The sequence below is a fragment of the Onychostoma macrolepis genome, chromosome 04 (genome assembly GCF_012432095.1).
Source record: "Onychostoma macrolepis isolate SWU-2019 chromosome 04, ASM1243209v1, whole genome shotgun sequence".
NCBI lineage: Eukaryota > Metazoa > Chordata > Actinopteri > Cypriniformes > Cyprinidae > Onychostoma > Onychostoma macrolepis.
The window spans coordinates 17,881,662-17,899,144 of NC_081158.1; the positions used below are offsets into that span (position 1 = coordinate 17,881,662).

Below are 17,483 nucleotides of genomic sequence, written 5' to 3' on the forward strand. Positions count from 1 at the left end.
GCCAATAACAGGAATTTTATTTCCATGTGATATGCAAAAGACAAACTGCTTACATCTTAATGAAACAAACATTCTGTTGTCAAAAATAATCTTTAAAATTGGTGTAAAAAATAGGACATGATAAAAACAAACTTTTTCATCAAACTAGTAACTAGTAACATTCTGTAAATATTTTCAAAAGATTTGGTGATGATGATTACTTTACATTATGCAGCTTATCACAAGGTTACTTGAAAAAAATAAAATGATTTTGTTATGTTTAAAGTAACAATAATTTGTGATCATGAAAAAAATCATTTTTAAATTTTTATGTTTGCAAGAATGTGTATTTAATATCAGCAAATTGAGTTTACATTTTTAAAGTGGTGCTTATTAATGCAAAATTTGCCTTTGTAATGTTACATGTTGTCTATGACAATTGTTCCATATGTCATCAGCTTTCCCTTTCCCTTGGTTCCCTTGGTTGCAGTTTACTGGAGAAGCATTTTTTGTCACTTCTTGTTTGATTTTAGCATAAACCTTGCTATTTACATAGACAAATACGCCTGGACTCCCAGTGTTCGCGTGCATCTCATAGTGTGAATGACTCATCTAGGTGACAACAGGAAAGATCTTTCGCCCTGCACGCTTTGAGTTCACAATGACATGTGCACTTTCTAATGTTCATCTCTTCAAGGTCGAGTAAGATTAGATACGGGGTACAACAGGACTAAAAATACAGGATCAACAGTACTGTACTGAAACATTGGCCTGCTTAACCTGTTTATGTATTTCTGTCACCATGGGAAATGGCCCATCCCTTAACCTCTAGCTTAGCTTGTCTTCTCAGATTCACCATAGTGAAATATCACATCTGAGCCAGAACGTAAGAATGGATAATGAATCAGTCATGTCGTAAAAAATCAATTAATCATTTGTCATCTTTAAAGACCAGCTGTTCATCATTTATCATGAAGAAATACGTGTAAAAAGTGTTAAAATATTAGTTATAATATATTATTCGATTGTGCTTGCATTTAAGTGCAATTTGATGCAGTTAAAAATCTTTGAAACTAACAATTTCACACAGAACTGTTATTTATTTCTCTGTCCTTAAAAGGAAATTCAGTACATTAATGTGTTAATTATGAAAAATGATTAAAGAAAGCAATAAAATATACATGTTAAGGTAAATGAATCATATTTGTGAATACTGAAAGAATAGAAAAGAATAAAGTCATTTTCTGCTTAATAATGTAACTTTTAATGTCAATTTAAGACTTCATTGTAGCACACAAAAACATACATATATCCCAGTAAAACACAAGCTGTCTTAGTTTTTTTTATTATCTATTAGTATTATTATTAATTGGTACATTTATAATGAAATGAAATGACTGCAGACTACATAAGTCTCAAAAACACCTAACAGTACTAAGGCCTATTTTAAGTCTGCTCTTTAATCTTTAATGAATTATGTCAAATCATATTTCTAAGAAAAAAAAAATAATCGTTAATATATTATTTTTCCATACAATGAAAATAAAATTTGGCTAGGGGCTGTCAAGCTCCAAATATGACCAATTTAAAATAAAAAAAACACCATGAAAGTATCATAACAGCCATTCATAGCTTGAGAAGACTTGAAATATAGATCATGGGATGTACTTTTATGGAGCATTTTAGAGCTTGACAGCCCCTTATTTACTTTTATGGATAACAATGTTGTTTGAATAAGAATAAGAGCAGTGTCAGCATTCATCTACACTGATGTGTTCCAGAATATAATTCAGCTTTGAATTGACAAAAGGGTGAGTAAATAAGTGCAGGATTTAAATTTTAGGTCGACTATTACTTAGCAGTTACTATGAGTTGGCTCGGAAAAACAGCAGCTCAGAAAGGTCAACAAAGCAAGAAAACACTTCAGTCTCAACCCTTCCATTTTATATCTTCTCTGTGAAGACCATCCAGAAGGTCAGGTTGGTTTTATGAAGGGGTTTACTGGCCTCCCCCAGCAGCGTCAAACATCTTCTTTCTTCCCTCCATTCCAGACATGGCTTCCACATTCTTACGCCAGTCACCTACCTCAGAGGTCAAGACCTATTAGACAGAAAGCAACAATGGATTGTAGTGGCATGTCTTCAGATGGATCAACTCGTGGTATTATGTTCACTGCCAAAGTGTGGAGATGAGCTAATGCGTCTGTTGTGACTGAGACTAAACAGAATTTAACAAATGATATTAAAAGTTTAAAATCTAGAATAAAACAGGAACACTTTAGTATAGGGACCAATTCTTACTATTAACTAGTTGCTTATTAGCATACATATCAATATATTGGCTGTTTATTAGTACTTATAAAGAACATATTCTGTGCATATACCAATCCTACCCAATACCTAAGCTTACTAACTATTACCTTACTAACTATTAATAAGCAGCAAATTAGGAATTTATTGAGGCAAAAGTCATAGATAATGGTTTGTTAACAGCGAGAAAACCGAAAAAACATGTACACAACATGGCATTTACTTAATATGCAATATCTAATTTCTTTTCTGCTGCAGTTTTTGTATATGTTTTTTTATCGCCTTACCTTTTCTTGCTTGATATCCTCCTTCTTGACTGACTTCAGATTTGCACGGAGGTCCATGGAGCCTTTGTGTTTGGAGCCCAGTAAGGCCCTCATCATCTCATCAGCAGACACACGCACCTTCCTCAGGGCAGGTTTCTTGAACTTCCCACCTAGATCCTGAACTTTCAACTTCAGCTCATTGATCTAAAATCAATGGAATACAAAATTTCCATTACCGGAAATTTTCCGTTAGATTAGAACATCCATTCTTCTCAATGGCAGCTCCTTGGTTAGTACATGCACCCTCAGAAGTATGCAGCTCCTTGGTTGCAGGAGTATGGCAGCTCCTTGGTTAGTACATGCACCCTCAGAAGTATGCAACCCATTGTCAGAACTCGGGTTTGATCAGGGTTCATTCTGACATTTTTTTTTGTTAGTTTTTTTGGTTTTGTTTTCCTACTCCACATGGGGATTGCCCATCATCAACAACTGGTACTTGCTCTATATCTGCTTTGCACCTCCATGTGACCTTCACTTTCAGTCTCCCTTCTGTCTCTTCTGTTCTCTCACCAGTGGAATCCTGGTCTCCTATTTGCTTTGTTTGAGCTTTATAAAATCATAGTTAGCCAACCACTGTGTGGTCACAGGTTCTGCGAGTTTAGAAGCATAGTTCAGCCATTCTGTGTTTCCCAAAACCGTAGTTCCAACACAAATTTGTATCACAAATTGGCAAGTACCAGTTGTTGATGATGGGCAAGTATCACAAATTTGTGTGGTCGGAACTATAGCTCTCAATCTGTGATTATAAGTAGTTTGTTATTAGTATGACATGTGTACGTTGGACCATGCGAACCAACTAAATCTTGAGCCTTGAGCAAATTAATCAGTCTGTAACTTGCAATTAGTTTTCAGCTTGTTTGGCCCTCCAAGGTTTGGAATTGTAGAGCCCTGCCTTAGGCATTACATAATCATGTGAAGGCATTCTATATCAATATCTGTAATAGTTCAAATTGTTTTCAAGAACCTAGGCAGACAAAGTGGCTGCGGTTTTTGATGACTATACAAGAATGCAGAGGTGGGGGCAAGTCACACATGTTCAAGTCTCAAGCAAGTCTCAAGTCACAGTACAAACAAATCAAGCAAGTCAAGTCGAGTCCTGATAAGGGTCAAGTCAAGTCAAGTCAAGTCACAGTATCAAACAGGAACAAATATATTTTTGCCACACAACCTTATTAATTTTTCCTCAGAAATTAACTTTTTTAATTATACATTTTAAATAATAATGTTTTAAATATAACATTTTGAAAATAGGCAAAATACTACTTTGTATACTGATAAGTCTGTAATTGAGAAAATATTGATAAAAATACAAGATAAAAATATGTATCTCATATTTATGTTATATTGAGTTTGACCATCCTGGGAGATGATTTTGCATTAAATATCTCCAGTGAAGACTGGGATTCAGTCTGGGAGCACGCTAAAGAAGTGTGTAACAAAACATGCTATTCAATTTAAAATAATATGCTGACTACAAATCACCCCTTATATCAGAAATAAAATGGACCCAAATTTTTCATCGGATATAGACACCCTATTTGGACTGTTTCTTTCACTTTGCATGATTGCCTACATTGTTCTTGAAAACTATTGTCATCATGGCTCAAAACAAGAAGCCTATTACTGTTAATGTTTATGTATCTTCCCCTGTAACTTATCGATTTCTTTGATTTTATCTTAATAAGAACTAAATTGACAGCTGTGCATTTAAGGTCTGCCTAAGCTTTTTGTTTTGTTTTGTTTCGTTTTTGTTTTCTGTTTGTTCTGTTGGGGAAAAAAAAATAATTTAAAAAATTGAATATAGAAATATGAAATGAAATGATAGGCCTACTCTACGACATTAATGCCACCAGTAAGTGGTGGCAAATCACAGCTTTATCACAGAAGCGTTCATTGAACTGATTCATTCAAAATTGATTCGTTCATGAACAAGCAAGAATGGGCCACTGAATCACTCAACCGATTCGTTCAAATCCCTGGATTCGTTCAGTATTCAGTGTGTTGCTTAGAGCAGTGTTGCCAATTTGGGGATTTTGTCGCCAAATTTAGCAACTTTCTCATTGTTGCTGCGACTTGTATTGATTTTTTGCGACAAGGAGCTATTTTAGCTATATTTAAATAAAAATAGCGATTTTTTGGAGATTTTTAATTTTTTACTTGGCCACACTAGGCCCGTGACCTCTCACGTTTGCTCTCAATCATGCCAATAGGTGCGTTCGACTTTAAGCGGCGCTGCACAGAATGGTCAGTGACATCAAAGTACCGCGAGAGCGATTTGAATGCATAGGATCCGTCTGCTCTCTTATCGCTCTCGCGGTGCTTTGATGTCATACACTGACCATTCTGTGCAGCGCCGCTTAAAGTCGAACGCACCTAATGCGTCTGCGCAGTGAACACACATCAGTACATCAGTACATCTGCCATTCAGACATGATGACACACACCACCATTTCATTATAACCATCAAGATGGTGGAGAAAAAATGTGATTACATCAGTGCATAAACATCTTGTTTTAACCACAAACACAAAAGCTATGCCACAATTCATGCACAATCATGTCAGCCAGATACTGAGAGACACAGTACATCATCGTGTCATGTGTGCTGGGATGCAGTATTTTGCACTTACTTTGTATTAATAGTAATAGTAAAAGAAGAAAGAAAGAAAAGAAAGTGACCCATACTTGGAATTTGTGATTCAAAATTTACTGATTCAAATGTGTCCTGTAGAGTTACAAGTAGGCCTAAGCATTTCCTAATTTCACTTCAGATTTTTTTGTTATAGGCCTACATCTTTTGTTATATTTTTTATACTGTCATTATTTGTAAAGTAGATATATGTTTACTTTCCTTTACCTTTACCAAATTTACCTGTATTTACTTTCTTTTCATATTTGGCGACTTTTTTTGAAAAATGGAGACTTTTGAGGGTGGTTCTAGAGATTTTCTGAGGGAGGGGTTTGGCAACACTGGCTTAGAGACGCGCGTAACTCTAGCTGTGGGCTCAACGGAACTGTTGGCAGCCGCGCTGAAAATATTACTATATCGTATATTATAAATATAAAAACTCATACTAAGGCCATTTTGACAACATGTCTTGGATTTTGGGTTCAAGAGAAATATCACTAATCGAAAACACTGGTTTCCGTGGTACAATTTCATATAATTTAGCCTATTGATTTACAAAGAGGGATACTTGACACTAAAGCACTGTTTTGAGAGGCGAAACGCCAGCGAAATTAAAGTTTGACGTCGTTAATTACAAACACGAGATTAATAATTTATAATCACTTTAATTTAATGACAGACCTAAACTGAATTTAAGACCAATGCTGTTTTCAACTAACGAACAAGCTTACATACATTTCCTTTATGAAGTGGTGACGTCCTGGCTTTGCAAATGCATATAGTTTGGAAGAGTGTTAATCCAAACATCGGGAGCTTCTCTCCCTGTATTTGGCGCGCTGTGTTCCTGTGCTCGTGCAGTGTCATGAACTGCGCAGACTCGGATCACTTCTGCCGCTGGGTCAGTGGCTTGCGTTTTGTTTACCAAATTATATCGCACTCGCAATGATTTATAATAATAATTAGTTGTTATAAAGTCAAGTCCTGCCGAGTCATGAAGGTTAAGTCAAGTCAAGTCAAGTCTCAAGTCACTGGATCTCAAGTCCAAGTCAAGTCAAGTCATTTTCTTTATTTAGTCAAGCAAGTCACAAGTCCTTAAATCATGTGACTCGAGTCCCCCACCTCTGCAAGAATGCTAGTAAATCTTCTGAAGTCAGTTGTGTCCTCTCCTGCTCCTGAAGGGCTGACATTCCGTAGAGTTTAGATACAACTTGCTTCAATACACCTGCCTGAAAGTTTCTAGTGAATGTCCTGAAGACCTTGATTAGCCATTTCTTGTGTTTCTTGTTAGGGTTGAAGCTAAACCAGAGACTGTGTTAGTATTTGGAAGTTTTGGAAGGATCTGTATTACTTACTATTAGAGACAACATAACAGTCAACTTGGATCATGTGTGCCTTGATAACCAATCACATTATAGCCTTGACGTTATTGAATTTCAATCAGAGTTGTGCAACACTCAATCACCATTTACGGATACCATAGGAATGAATGAGAAGTGCTGAATCCCACCTGTCGCAAAAAGTCAGTGACTTCTCCTATAAAACGACTTTTTTCGTGGTAAAGTAAAAATAGTTCAATCAAAAACTATTGTTTAGTGCAGGGGTAAGCAACGTCGGTCCTGGAGTGGCGATGTCCTGCAGAGTTTAGCTCCAACCCTGAAAAAAACCTCAACTGCCTGTAGCCTTATGCTGCATTCACGTGCTATTGGAATCGTAAATACGAGTTTCCTAATCGGAAATTGGAAGTGAACGGCCTCTCAAGTCGTATTTACTACTGGGAAATTCGGAAATAATTTTGATACCCGAGTTTCTGAGTTGCTGCTGTCAATGCTGTTCTCACAACAACTACATCCCTTTGTCTTGTCGCTAAAGTAGTGTATTTATAGGCTAGATATGAACGATCATGCAAAGCATATTGTGTGTTTTATAAGCAGTGAAATAAGCGTGTATTTGACCGAAATTCCAGAATTGTCAGCAAACTGCATGTGTAGCGCGGTGAATGTTTATATGATTGTCAACCAATGGGATGCTACATTTTATTCTTTCCGACATTAAAGCACATGAATACGACAAGCTCATAATCACGACTTCATAAGTGGGAAATAGGAAATTTCCGATAGCACGTGAAGGCAGCATTAGTAATCCTGAGGCCTTGATTAGCTTGCTCAGGTGTGTTTGATTAGGGTTGGAGCTAAACTCCAGGACCGACGTTGCCTACTCCTGATTTAGTGTAAAACATGTTGAAGATTAGCCGATAGGCTGTCGATTCATTAAATGATGAAGTTTTCTCAAAAAAGCTGCTTATTCAGCATAGTAAAGCCTCTCCTCCATTGACATCCATTAAAAAAACTGCATCCTGGGCCAGTTGCATAAAAGCTTTAGACTAGTCTTAAAAGTTAGTCATATAATTTTTTTTCTTTAAGACTGGTCAAAATTTTAAAAAATTCAGTTACATAAAAACTTAGATTATTCTAAAGCCCGGCTCACACTGTGCGATTTTGGCCACGATTTGGTCGTCTGGGACAAATTTTGAAAATCCTAAAAGATTCCTATGATCCTAGGCTAAAATCCGTAGTCTTTGATCGCTGGTTTGACATGTTCACCGACAGCTGTTTAATGGCTGTTGCAATCAAATTTCACCTCCGACGAAATTCTGGCAGTGTCAGAAGATTTGGCGCACAGTCCTGCAGTGTGACTACCCCTGCGACGAATATCAAACTGTCTCCGTTTTTCAAGGCAAGCTATGAGCAGAATTAATGCTTGAGAATTATTCTATCAGCTATAAACTCCGGCGCTCCCGTCCTCCGCTCACGGAATTCATCTGATATGTTTCTTTTTTATATAAACACTGGTTGCGCCGCTGCTTTCATGTGCGTGTGTATGAATACATACACTATTCTTCTTAAACATGCCGGTATTGCCGCCGTTCATATACTTTTCATGACCGCCAACATTTCGGTGCCGCGTGCAATGCAGATCGCAGTCACTGGACGTGTATGGGTTGATAATGTAAAACTTCGGACAAGTTTTCTTGCGCGCACCCGTTTTTAACTCGTCTTGACTGTTGTACAGTCTGACAATAATGACAACTGAGATCCCATAGTGTGACATAATCATCATGTTCGTACAGTCTGACAAGTACAATCCTAAAGGACTTTTAAAAAATCGCACAGTGTGAGCCCGACTTAAGTTGAATCCAAAATATAAGACTGATTACCCTTTGGTTAATAGCTAGTTCTTAAACACTGTCTTAACATAGAGGCTAAGTTTATGCAACTGGCCATAGGTCTCCTTCCCTGTGCCACAGCGTTAGCATTAGCCATTGCTCTTTTTTGGCTAAAGGTTGCAGGCTTGCTTTCCAGTGGCTTTTGCTAAACTCTTCAGGACAGTGGTGCTCAAGGAACAGGATTTAGACATACTGGTCCAAGATGCTAGAATGAACGAACACATATTTGGACACCTATTAGTGTGGATGCAGAAACCCACAAAAGGAAGCATTTCAGGTTGTAAATGCTGTTGTAAAAAAAATAAATAAATCATAAATTTATTCCACAACGTAAAGTGTCTTCATCATGATTTTTAATTTAGTTATAAATCATATAAAAAAATTTTTTTAAAAATTAAAAAACAGAATAAGAGCTTGACTTTTCTTAAAAGATAACTGAACATATCATGGTTCTATAATACAATTTTCTGGAGGACCAAAGAGGCTCCAACTTACTCTAACACCTGTTTCTAGCGATCCTCGAGACTTTGATTAGCTGGTTCTGGTGTGTTTGATCAGGGTTGGAGCCAAATTCTATTGGACAGCATTTCTTGATGGAGTCAATGTACACAATATGGGCTTCAGGTATGGCCACCAAAATTGTTCACAGGTTCCATGTTCCATATTGGCCCTATCTGAAAAAAGGGTTGATGTGGAACAAACATATTTGGGACCAATACCTCAAACCCATATCATGCTTGCATTGGCCTCAACATGAAATGTTGGCATACGGAAAATATCTTATTGGTTGGTTTTATACTTACATCTTTGTTGTGCTTGGTGACTTTATCCTCATAGTCATATCTCTCTTCATCTACTACATCGATTTTGGCATAGAGTTGCTTACACAGATTCTGAAAATGAATATGCAACATAAATACAACTGGTCTGAGAGTTGTAGCTAAACTGCACATTTTGTCTTCAACTAAAATGCTCTTTCTGACTGAGTGCATCACCTGTAACTCTGCCAGAGAGAGTCCAGAAAGCTGCAAAGGAGGGTGTTTGTCTTCGAGGTAGCGATTTTTCTCTTCCTCCCTGTCCTGTTTCTCTTTCTCCAAATCCTCTATTGCTCTGTTTAGAAGCATTATCTGATTGAAGAAGGAAGAGGAGCTTTAATAACAATTTCACAGCAAAGTAGGAAATAATGTAGGTACAACAACGTAGATAATCCAACCTTCAGAGAAAGTTTTCGAGATGCTGAAATTTTTGACTTGGGCTGATAAATAAAGAAAGGGAAATGAGATGTAGATAAAAAAAGCTATATATTTGTGTAAAATGTTGCTTAGCATGTCTTTTAAAATGATTAAGACATACTTTGATATCCACTTTTGGATTCCCAGGCCTTCGTATCTGGGAAATTACCATTTAAATAAAGCAGAAACATTTAAATGTGAAAATAAGCATTAGTTTGATATCTGTGTAAATACTAAATGCACTGTCTATGTAAAAATGTTAAATAGTATTGAAAACAATTGCTTACCGGACTGCCAGTATCAATAGTTAAGGTACAAAAAAAGAGGAAACAATCATGAGTAAAGCATTTTGATTAATCAAACTGTTTGACCTAAGTGATTCAAAACATTTATTCATCGCTAAATAGTGCATTTTGAGTGGCTATCCTGAGTCTCACTTACAAAATGTAAAGCTGTATGTTTATGCGCTGTGAACAAATGTTGAATAACCTTTTTTTTTTTTTTTAACTGTACTTACTCGCCCATTCTTGTTGAGCTCGCCCGTCTTGTGGAACTACTAAAAAAGAAATTCAACCAGAGATTTCGGATAAACCCTAAAAAATAAATACATAATAAATATTAACAATAAATTTAACAGACTATTATGACAAACTTTACAGCTAAGTTTTTTAAAGTATGGATGTCATACCTGGTTTCTGTCTGGCTGATGGTCACGGACAGGAGGCAGAACAACAGTGTGTTGAGACAAAGGGATTTTATAGTCCAGCCGCCACTGGCTGGCAGATATAGTGTCTGTCGCCAGGAATGCCTTGGCAGTGTTCTACAAATGAAATATCAATAACCATGAAGCTGTAACAATCCAGCAATACATAAGAATACACAATGACTTTTCTCTGGACTGGAGTTGAGTTCATAAACACGCACATAGAAAAACTAAATATTGACTCAATTGATATTTATCATTCACATGCAGGATATACCCTATTAAAATTCCTTGACTGGTCATGACTCATGACCCAAAAATGGATAGCAAGTCTGTGCTCTTGAGTTATGGACAGCAGGGAAAAACAATGCTGAACGCAAATGATAAAATGAGTTTTTTTGTCAATTTCCCATATATTATTGCTGTTATCAATATGAGAGTGTGTTCAATCATACTCACTGAAGGTATTTTCTTGTGGTATCTGGCACTATGCTCTTTTTTTAATTATTAAAAAAAGCAAGCTACTGATAACTTTAATTATTAGTACACAAAAATACTTTATGTGTGTGTGTGTGTGTGTGTGTGTGTGTGTGTGTACTGGTTATACAAGATTCACTGTCCATTGATCAGTCATGTTTTATAATTTTGGCATATGTTTAATACAGTTCAAATCACTGATTCTTGAGTACTGATTATAAAAATAAATTTTAAGTGTCAAAGAATTATTCTGGACATGTGTTTGACATCTTGACATCTTACTTACAAATCTTGCTAAGAGGAACTTATGGAATCCGGGTTCTGCCACTGAATAAAAATTTTTTTTTTTTAAAAAAGGTAATTGCGACTTTTTATCTCACAATTCTGACTTTTTTTCTCGTGATTTCGACTTTACATCTCGCAATTCTGACATTTTTGTTTTAAGAATTGTGAGATACAAACTCGCCATTCTGACTTTTTTTCTCAGAATTAAATGAGATATGAACTCGCAATTGTGAGAAATTAAGTCAGAATTGAAAGATACAAACTGGTAATTCAGATTTTTTTTTTCTCAGAATTGCATGATATAAACTCTCAGTTGCGAGTTAAGTCAGAATTGTGAGTTATGAACTCACAATTCTGACAACAACAGTTTTTTTCTCCTCAGAACTGGACTTTTTAACTTGCAATTCTGATTTTTTTTTCTCACAATTGCAAGAAAAAAGTCAAAATTGCAAGTTTATATCCTGCAATTCTGACTTTATATCTCGCAATTCTGATTTTATAAAGCACATTTGTGAGTTTATATCTCGCAATTCTGAGAAAAAAAGGGAGAATTGCAAGTTTATCCCACAAACATAACGTTCTGAGAAACGTAAGACGTAAACTCACAATTGTGAGAAAAAAGTCAGAATTGTGAGATAAAAAAGTCACAATTACCTTTTATTATTTTTTTATTCAGTGGCAGACACAGTCTTCCAAAGGAACTACTTAAAAATTTAATGAAATTTTTCATAAATAAGAACTAATACTAATAATTATGTCAGTCAGAAGATAATACATTAGCTTGTTTCTTTATACTGTAGGTATCTTTTAAAGGTATTGTTCATCATTAATTTCGATCAAAATGACCATTTAAAAAAATAAATAGAACATAAGTCATAAACGTGTCATATGTGTGCAGTGAATAGTTGATTTTTCACTTAATCACAGATTAATGTAAGTTAAAAACATGTCTCATGCAGTGGAAAATGCTTTCATACTTAAAGACAAAATGACTTTTTCACCTGATAACTATCAGATAATAAGCTTGCAGAGAGGTATGTACAGTGCCTATAGAAAATAATCATACCCCTTTGAAATAGTTACTTTATTTGTCCTAAAGCTGAAATGAAATGAAACCCCATTCCAAATAGCTTTTCCAGCTTTATTTACAATTTTGGTCTTACAACATCAAACCAATGAAAGAAAAAACACAACACAAAAAAACTAGAATAAAGGTTTGGAACAGTCATCAGTCTCTTTATTAATACTTCGTAGTGCCAACTTTTGCTTTAACTACAGCCATCAGTCTTTTTTGGATATGTCTGTACTAGCTTTGCACACCTTGATTGGGGAATATTTGCCCATTCTTCCGTGCAGAATTGCTCAAGTTTAGTCAAATTCTGTGGTGAACAGCAATGAACTGCTCTCTTCAAATCCATCCACAGATTTTTGATTGGATTTAAGTCAGGGCTCTGACTTGGCCACTCAAGGACATTCATCTTCTTATCCTTAAGCCATTTCGTCGTTGTTTTGGCAGTATGTTTAGGGTCATTGTTATGTTGGAAGGTGAATGACCTGGACATCTTCAGCTGTCTAGCAGAGGGACGCAGGTTTTCCTCAAGAATTTCAGAACTTACTTGGCAGCATCCATTTTCCCTTCAATCCTGACCAATCGCCCAGTCCCAGCTGAAGAGAAACACCCCTCACAACATAATGCTGCCACCTCCATGCTTCACAGTAGGTATGGTGTGTTTTGGGTGGTGCGCTGTGTTTGCGCTTCGCCAAACGTAGTGCTTGGAGTTCAGTCCAAAAAAGTACATTTTGGTCTCATCAGACCATAGCACCTTTTGCCAGAAGGTATCAGATAGGTAACACTCTTCCAAATGTGTTTTTGCATAGCACAAACGAGAAAGGCTTCTTTCGTGCCACCCTGCCATGCAGGCCAGCTTTGTGTAAAGCTTGAGAGATAGTTGTCACATGCACAGACTGACCAGACTCAGCCATAAAGCCTTGTAAGTCCTTTAAAGTTGCCTTTGGCCTCCTGATAGCTTCTCTTATCAATGTCCTCCTGGCTCTGTTATCCACTTTGGATGGATGGCCTGATCTAGGCAATGTGCTGGTGGTGCATACGCTTTCCACTTCTTAATGATGCTCTGAACAGTACTCCGAGGGATAGCTAAAGCCTTTGAAATATTTTTGTAGCTTTCTCCTAACTTGTGCCTTTCTACAACTTTATCCCAGAGGTCTTTTGAAAGCACTTTCCCTACCATAGTGAATTCTTTGCCATACCATGAACTACTAACAATGGAATTTTCAAGAAACAGCTCGTTTTATTCTGAAGTAATCAGCACCACTACTACTGATGTCAGGTGGGGCAATTAGCCTGGTGTTTAATCTGGAAGTTGTTTGCTAAGTTTATAATGGTATTCTCTAAAGGGCTGATCACTTTACCGAACCAGGCATTTCACTGATTAATTTTTAATAATCCTCCAGAATTTTTTTTAAATGATATTTTTACTTTAATGATGAGGGTTATAATGTGTACATGACTTAGTTTATTTTATTTTCCAGGGTGTAATGTGACAAAAAGTAAAGGTGTTCACAGGGTATGATGATTTTCTATCGGCACTGTAGCTGCAACAATAATCCACATGCCTGTTCCGCACATTCCTAAAGTTATGCCTGAGCAGGAAGTGATCAACTTAGAGGTCAAACGTCTGTAATATAAAAAGAGCAACTTTTTCCACTCTACCACCAAATGCATTACTGTATTTCACTGAGAATGCAAGAAACCATTTGTAGAGACAACCATTGTTGGCACTCTTTTTATGTATTGTTTCATATATGAAAAGGAAAGAAAATAAAAGCGGGAGAAGGGAAACGACCTTGTTGACATGCTGCTACTATAGTGCAGAGCAGGTGCTTCAGCTATTTATTCTGAAACTTGAGCCCAACACAGTTATGGGGAACTTGCTCACCACTGTTATTATAGTATCCGTCTCAGTGTCCGCTGATGGCTCAATGCATCACTGACTTTCAACACCTGTCAACATGAAACCACAATGAGGTAGATTAGGTAAGATTCGAAGGATTTGTGCCTAGTCAACCAATTAAAAAATACATTTAAATAAAAGAGAGAAAAATAAGAGAAATATTTTGGAAATCTATGCAAAATAAAATCTAAAATTCTTCTATTGTTTGTTCATGTTCTCATATTAATAGGAGGTATATTCAAATTTATACACATTCAAATTTATCGTAATTTTCTGAAAAATATTTTTTTGACTGAAAAGTTATTCTCTTGCACTGTGATATGCCAATTACAAGCATATGGCTAAAACAAATAACTACTTAAATATTTGGATATGATTTGGACAAAAATTAGTTTAAAAATTCATTATTTTGATAGATCAAATATTATGTAGTAAAGCATATGTGTGCAAAATCCATCCCACAAGAAGTAACACATTAGCATTGCATATTTGTAACTATTGTAACTATTCCAGTGTAACTGCATTTCTGTAAACACTTGTTAAACATACTGTTAACAGATCCTTTAATAGAAATCAACGTGACATGTATTTACATAACCCAGAAAATGACCTTAAAACAATATCAGGTTTATCAGCAACTCTGTTTAGTCACCATTCATTTGAACATGAACATGTTCATGATCCCAGAATATATTTATTCAAAATGTACATCATTTTAATATTTCTTGAAAATAAAAAGATTCATTGTGTATGTCAATCTGTTGATGTTTTTGCATGTTAATCTATTAAATTGTGCATACTACAGTTTTTCAGCCAAATAATAGAAAGAAATATATGTATGTTGTCCATATTATAACAGACTACTTATTTTAGCAGAAGCTTAAATGTTGTTGTTTAATGTTACTACTGTGCAGATTTGGAAAAAATCCTGTGGCTAAGCAATCTTAAGATCTGCATTCAGGCAAACTTGATCCATCAGCCTGGTTTTGGTTTCTAAATATAAACTTATACATGTTTGTATGACATTATCACTGATCAGCAGTGAAAGTTTAAATTCAGTCAATTCTTATTTAGTCCCTGGACTTAATAATCATCGCTTGTCTTGACTTTAACACAAATGATCTTGTGCAGCTTAAAGAAGGTTAGAACCGGTAACACCAAGTTTCAGGGTTTAGTGCCAAAATATGCAGCCAATGAACATGGAGTTTCAAGTGGAGCTCATCAATCATCACCGTGCCCTTGAAGGAATTCATCCAAAATATCCTTTAGTACTCATCCTCATGCCATTACAAACCAAAGACTCTTTATTTCACTCGGCGGCCTTCTTTGAAACGCCTCTCGGGTTAAGGCTAGAAGGGAAACACCTGCAGCTACTGCAGTATATGCAAATTATAGCGTAATTTTTGTCACACTGTACAACAATAACTACTGGTTGTGCATTATTGTAAGGGGTAGGTTTAGGTTTGCAGTAGACACAATCTATTAGGTAGACAATTTAATTTATTGTTAGTTTCCAGTTGTAATCTCTATGAATGGGGAAACATAAAAATTTTCCAAAACTGTTCACCAAGTTTAAGATTAAATTTCAGATTTGGAATCACCAATGAAATCTGACAACAACCATCTCATAAATGTTGTTTCTTTTACTAAAATAGCGCAACCGGGACTTCTAACGGCCGTTGCAGTGACGCAATGACTTTAATGATTAGCAGTTGGCTCTTTTATTCAGAAGGCGGGGCTTCCTACAATAGAGGGGCCATTTGAGCATTGCATTTTTCTTCATTCAAAACTATACGAGTGACACATCTTGGCCGGGTATTCTATAGTCTTTAAAGGTGCATCCCAAATCGCCTACTTAAGCCCTATTCTATGACGTTTTGTAGTATAAATAGTGCGATAAATAGTGTGTTCACACTGAAAATTCCAAAAAGAAAAAGGATGGTGCACTTAAATAACTGAAAAAAACGAAGTGTGGAATGCACTCAACTGTCGCAGCTTTAATTACGTCGCGAAGGGCTATCAGACTCCGATTATGAAAAACAAATTAACTTTTTTTAAATTCATACACTACATGGTCGAGTACACAGTGCATAAGTACATAGTGTATAAGCGCATAGTGTATAGAACGTGTGAATATGTGCCATAATCGAAATACAAAATAAGACATAATATAAAACATAAATGGTTCTCATGTATCTTAACAAATAATCTTTAAATTAATATGCATGTGTCCTGAATATGCGCATAATAAATTGCACTAATAAAGTTTTGGAGCTCTTTAGTGGAGAGGAAGATGATTAATAAAGATCATCATCTGAAAGCCCTTATGCAGCAACTTTATGTCATGCAAGTCATGTTATGGTCCAAGGTCTCCTTCTGCTGGTGGAGAAGGGTGTGTACAATAATGTTTTAATATTTTTACAATACAATAAGGCATTTTCTGTACACCTTATTGTAAACCAGCATACTGTATCTCACAATGCAATGCACTTCACCTGAGCTTCCATTTGTAGTGTGGAGTGTGGACCAGAAGCGATATCAACCACTTACTATTGTTATTCATTTATTTGATTTAATAAAATATACCCTGAAAGGAAATGATAAGCAGCATCCTAGTTGACTAGAACAAGTAGAAGGTTAAATTATATAACTATATAAAGTGAATCTATTTCAAACAATTCATTATCATCAGTGGGCACAGTCACACAGTAGAGGCAACAGTATGTTATCAACAGCCAGCAGAGAAAAAATAAAAATATTTTCATTAATTAAATTTAGATTTAGATTCTGATATAGAAAATGTTGAGCGTTTTATTCATTATTTTTACATTTATTAGCCACTCGCTTCAAAAACTGCACTGCAAAAACGAAAGAGCCATCAAGCCAATTTCAAGCAAATGGAAACTATAAGAAAATTCTATTAAAAAATAGTACCGTGTTAATATGAAGCAATTTTCTGTACTTTTCAAAGGTGTTTACTGGTATTTTGAATACACATTGTATTTTGTTTTAGGATTGAAGGAAAACCTATAGGCTATCTTCAAGGACGTTGTTCTATTTTCTAAATGTTTTTAGAAATATTTGTGTGAGATTATAATATGCTTTTATAATATGCCTTTTTCTGAAGAAAATTGTTATAGAAAAATAGAACTTTTAAAATAAATATTAAATAGGGGAAATGGGGAAGAAGCCCCTCTTAAGATAAGTGTAGCATGTTAAGGATGATAATGCATCAGTCAATGTGTTATTATAGGAAATAAACATAAACATTTGCTTGTTTAGTTGCTATCGCACAAAATGTAAAATATTGCAATATGGTTAAGTTGGCCCCTACCTTGGGTAAAATGT

The 17,483-nt window shown here is 35.7% G+C and overlaps 1 protein-coding gene across 8 annotated transcripts in view; it reads right to left on the reverse strand.

The window, feature by feature from the left end:
* Positions 1–1,227: 1,227 nt before the first annotated feature.
* tnni1d (troponin I, skeletal, slow d) overlaps positions 1,228–17,483 on the reverse strand; it is an 84,395-nt gene continuing 68,139 nt past the window's right edge. For 7 of the 8 annotated variants that reach the window (XM_058773359.1, XM_058773357.1, XM_058773355.1 and 4 more), the window contains 7 exons: positions 14,121–14,185; positions 10,387–10,518; positions 10,216–10,291; positions 9,462–9,593; positions 9,270–9,359; positions 2,576–2,758; positions 1,228–2,079 (listed from right to left, as the gene is read on the reverse strand). In XM_058773359.1, coding sequence (XP_058629342.1) covers positions 1,978–2,079; positions 2,576–2,758; positions 9,270–9,359; positions 9,462–9,590 — 504 coding nt within the window. In that variant the 5' untranslated portion in view covers positions 9,591–9,593; positions 10,216–10,291; positions 10,387–10,518; positions 14,121–14,185 and the 3' untranslated portion in view covers positions 1,228–1,977. Of the gene's footprint in view, positions 2,080–2,575; positions 2,759–9,269; positions 9,360–9,461; positions 9,594–9,679; positions 9,722–9,819; positions 9,856–9,985; positions 10,005–10,215; positions 10,292–10,386; positions 10,519–14,120; positions 14,186–17,483 lie in introns of those variants that run through there. The other variant, XM_058773361.1, reaches the window with a different exon arrangement.